This window comes from Octopus bimaculoides, chromosome 27, assembly GCF_046866305.1.
Source record: "Octopus bimaculoides isolate indiv1 chromosome 27, ASM4686630v1, whole genome shotgun sequence".
Taxonomy (NCBI): Eukaryota; Metazoa; Mollusca; class Cephalopoda; order Octopoda; family Octopodidae; genus Octopus; species Octopus bimaculoides.
In genome coordinates this window covers 5,579,183-5,584,182 of record NC_142954.1, presented here as the reverse complement: position 1 = coordinate 5,584,182, position 5,000 = coordinate 5,579,183, and the positions used below count along the sequence as shown (strand labels likewise).

Genomic DNA, 5,000 nt, shown 5'->3' with positions numbered 1-5,000 from the left:
TTGCTTAATTAACTAATTAGAGGGATTTGTGTTGGACTGTAAAAGAAAAACAGAAAGAAACAATAATCTTTGCTTCTGATATGTAAGTGTATGTACATGTGTGTGTGTGTATGTATATGCGTGCGTATATGTTCCTGTGTATGTATATGGATGTGTCTGTTTGTGTGTATTTATGTGTATGTATGTACGTTACGTACATGTATGCATGTGTGTGTGTGTGTGTGTGTGTGTGTGTGTGTGTGTGTGTGTCTGTTTTAGTCCTCTAAATGCACAACTTATCTTTCATAAGGTAATTCGAAGACGAGAAGAAAGGGTAGCAAATCATTTATTCATTAAAATTCCATTAAAATTCTATCAAAAGCAATTTGAGGCTTGCCATTTTTCATTCAAGACGGTGAAGTTTGAACACACTCGCTCAAGGTTGAATTCCAATATCTGTTGTTTTCACATTTCCTTACTTGATAACCTGTGCCTGCGCCACACGCTATAAAATAGGAATTACTGAATGGGTGAGGTTGAAGCATGCCGTTAGTGTTAACACCACACACATTACCGCCTGGATTATAATCGCATGTCATAATTTTTTGATGCCAGTATAGTGCTGCTGAACAAGACATTTCATAACTGTTACCCCATGGACTACATTGTACGAATTTTGAAAGGTTTGTTGGATGAGGATAATAATATTGTGGTGGGCTAGAGACGCAAGGTTTAAGGGACAAAGCGATGCCTGGTAGGGGCAGAGTCACCGGACTGAGTTTACATGTCTTCAGTGTTGCATCAAAGCTTTGATTCTTAGGACACAAGACGATGGTCAGCTTCTCTGCCGAGTCACATTGAAGGTACTTTTCAGTTTGATTAGGGTAGGGGAAAATATATTGTCCCTTTTGGCGATTTTTCTTCGTGCACGGATATTCTAAAACTGAAATAAAATAACGAAAGTGTTTAATGGTAGAATCATTATATAAAACAGGGTTATTAGCGAGGAATTAACAATCAGAGCAAAATACAGTATAAACTCTGTTAATATACCAATATTGTTTAGATTACACTATTTACATTAGACGGATACGTGTCCTCATCTTGTTTGTTGTTACCACAACGTCTCGGCCTTCATCAGGTGTTCTGGTAGAATTTTGGGCCCAAGGTATTTTTTTGCTGATATTATTATTATTATTATTATTATTATTATTATTATTATCATTATCATTATCATTATCATTATTATTATCATTATCATTATCATTATTATTATTATTATTATTATTATTATTATTATTATTATTATTATTATTATGTTGTTGTTGTTGTTGTTTTTTTCTTCTTTCTTCAAATTTTCTTCCATTTCTCGCCGAGTGTTTTCCGTACACCTAGGGCAGAGAAACTCGTTGTATGCATTCCCAGTTTACACACGCAAATTCACAGGTAAAACATGTATTTAAGAAAAAAAAATTCAAGAATGGATGTTGTTTTCACAGCGATTATTATTATTATTATTATTATTATTATTACTACTATTATTATTGTTATTATTTATTCAAGGCACTGCCTGGAATTGAACTCGCAATCTTGGGGGTTAGTAACTCGAGTTCTTAACCATTACGCTATATGCCCGTGGGCAATTATAGAATTTTAGGTCTTATAAGCCGAATATTTTTGTATTCTTCCTTCATACTGGTTCCCATATTCTACTCATATCTACACTAGGTCTGCTTAGGAGGTTATTGTGTCCTAGGATATGTGCTGCCCCTTTTAGTTTTCGTATTTTCCAGTGGCGTTCTCTGTCTGTTATCTTAACTTCATCCCACAGGGTAAGGTGGTCTCCGCTTTTCCATATATGATCAGCTATACTCGATTTTTCAGCTATACCCCAAGCTATGCTCAGATAACTCTCTAACAAACGGCACAGAATAAACGGTCCCGGAAAAGCAACGTTATCTGGTCCCAGTCCGCTTTACTCTGAATGTTCAGACCAGAGTACCCAAACTCTTTTTTTCCCTACTTGAGAAACACTTCCTGAAGTTCAGTTCTCTTAGAAAAATCTTCAACTCCTAATCGATTCAATTTTCCTGCTCCACCACGACTAACATTGCTAGTATAGTCCGACGTCTGAAAACTTGGTAACTTTTATCACTGCAACATAACTCACCTTATCCCCGCCCCCCCACCCATAACCCTAGGATATACTTAAACTTCCTTACCAATACTGAATCTCACACCACCTACCTTAATTCTGTCACTCATCTCAGCACTATCAACGGTGCTAGCGGAGAACTCCTCGTTGTGTAATTACTACTTCCGAGGTTCTGCTAGCTAGGAAGCATGCATAGCCTGGATTTTACCTCCTCCATTCCCTAAATTTCGATTTTTATTGGGATACATAGCAACCCTAGTTACTAACCGGGATCTATAAAATAACTTTTTTCAGCTTATCGAAATTTACAACATCTGACATCAATAAACCGAGATCTATAAAATACAACCTCCTACATCAATAAACCGAGATCTATAAAATAACTTTTTTCAGTTTATCAAAATTTACAAACTCCTACATCAATAAACCGCTATTGTTCCTGAAAGTTGCTTTTTATACCTTCTACGGACTACTTGAAGCTTATTAACTTCCTAGACCTGGATCCTTGTGTGTATGTCGGGGTGGGATTCCACAAGTAAAAGCACAAGACCGTATCCCAATCGGTCCCTGGTGGTGGGTGGGTGGGTCTCCACTAAAGACCCACTTCTATGTTCTGTACCATCTCACAAACACTGGAACTGCACAATGGAAGAGACAACAGGAATCGGTGTATGGAGACATCAAGTTATTTATCAGACTGGAGACAGCGGCTGAATGTTTCCACACTAGAACCGCGTAGTGGGTTTAAAGTGGGAAACTGAAGATTGTGTGTAGCAAGAAAACAAACCCAAGTGGAAAAAATATTAAAAAAGCGAAATTCGGAAATTAACAGGTTGCATGGACTTACTTTTGTCGAGTACGTTTTTGAGATCCTCGGTGCTACATAGTATTTCTTTGTTATTTTGACGGCAGGTCACTTTTATAGAGGGATCTGTTTGAGAAAATGATATATGTTAGAACAGGAGCACATGACAGTATAATTACGTTTATATATATGTACTGTGTGTGTGTGTGTGTGTTGGAACGAGTAAAGAATTCTGCTAGGTTTAAATATTCATATCTTTTCTTTAACAGTCACTAACAAATACAGCGAACACAATATTATTCTTTCTTCAACTAAGAGGACAATTTCAATTTTTGAGCATAAGTGACTCAATACAGCATCCATTAAATAAGTTATCCAAATTCATGTTATTGGTCAGGTTGAGATATTTCCTTTAGATCACCTTATTTATTTTTAAATTATGCAAATTATTGTTGGTAAAAATACTGTAATTTTTTCTGCTACATCGTGGGATGATCAAAACAAGTTTGAATTTGACAATAATTCGCTGACGAAATCCAGTAAATTATAGAACATGCTTGTAGTTGTCTCTCCTACCTGATAATATTACTCTGTATTCTTTATATATCCTAACAAAGTAAGGAGAATGATTTCGGTAGAACCGATGGATGTAATTTAATTTTACGGAATTATTAATGTCCTCAAATTATCTCCCCTTTTCTCTGGGACCCGCCTACAATTGTAAATTACCATTAATAAAAAGTTAATGATATTTACTCTTTTATCCATCGATTCTACCAAAACCTTCCTCCTTACTTGGTTAGGATGTATAAAGAATACAGGATAATTTTTGATAATGAAAAAAATGGAATTCCGTATACTCACCTGTTGCGTTGAGACTGACGTTATAACAAGGATTGTTACAAGCGGAGGTCTGGAGATCAAATCGTTTCTTGGAAATTATCGTCAGGAAGAACGTAGAGGGGGATGCTTGTTTAACCAGGTATAATTTACCCGGCTTCATGTCAGTTGCACTGGCAATGTAGTGGTAGCTGGCCAGACTAGGCTGACTGTTGTTATAGGCACCAAGCACAACGACCACACCACACTGGACACTGACCTGGCAAGAACAAAAATGGTATAATATATACGGTGTCCTTGATTTCATTCGACAAATGCATTTAGAAAAGGAGTCCAAACTTTGTCCCATGAATCTACTGTCTCCTCCTGTTTCCTCAACTACCGCTACTACAACACCATGTTCTCGGAAGTAACTATTTGGATACCAACCCCTGAAAAGCAAACTTGACACCCCATTTCTGCTCTCCTCGTTATACATTCTATATCTAAACCTAACTTTTCCTGCGCTATCCACTATGCCCAATCCTTCCCCACTCCCAATGTTAACCCCGCCTCTTTAGAATTCTCTCTTTGTCCACGTTTGTTTTGCAGCTATAAATGAGCCAACTAAACGTCAATAATAAGAATGAGACCGACCAGCCGTGGAAGGACTGGGTGGTTTATGAGTACTGTTCCTTCTTTCTCATTCATCCATAAAAATACAACAGAAAAAAAAAACAAATGGATTTTAGTGAATATTCGTCTTACCTTGATTATTGTACCCGAGGTGGACTGGGTAGTGTTGGTGACATCCACGACTTGTTCTTTTGTCTTGTTAGTTTTGGGAATGGGGTTATTTGGTAGGTCTGTACCGTTCGAAACTAAGACAGCTACAAAAGAGACGACATCAATTATGGGAAAGAAATTATAAATTATAACTTGATTTATATACATACATTACTGTTGTGCTGAGAGTTAGGACGCCACCTAGCGAGAGATAGGCTGGTTCGAGTAAAAAATGAATAGTAACGATCTGAGTAAGTTCAGAGCTCGGAGTCAAGTGAAGTTCGTGATAGTTCGTAGTGAAGTTCGTGATAGTTCGTAGTGAAGTTCGTGATAGTTCGTAGTGAAGTCACAAAGCTTTAATCGGCCCGAGGCTATGGTAGAAGACACTTGTCCAAGGTGCCACGCGGTGAGACTGAACCCGGAACCATGTGGTTGGTAAGTAAGCTATTTACCACA

The 5,000-nt window shown here is 37.4% G+C and overlaps 1 protein-coding gene across 1 annotated transcript in view; it reads right to left on the bottom strand.

The window, feature by feature from the left end:
- Window positions 1-307: 307 nt before the first annotated feature.
- The window catches only part of LOC128250993 (von Willebrand factor A domain-containing protein 2-like), a 31,004-nt gene continuing 26,311 nt past the window's right edge, over window positions 308-5,000 (bottom strand). The window contains exons 9-12 of the mRNA XM_089343177.1: window positions 4,527-4,648; window positions 3,804-4,038; window positions 2,982-3,065; window positions 308-922 (exon numbers count right to left, since the gene is read on the bottom strand). Coding sequence (XP_089199303.1) covers window positions 387-922; window positions 2,982-3,065; window positions 3,804-4,038; window positions 4,527-4,648 — 977 coding nt within the window. The 3' untranslated portion in view covers window positions 308-386. The remainder of the gene's footprint in view (window positions 923-2,981; window positions 3,066-3,803; window positions 4,039-4,526; window positions 4,649-5,000) is intronic.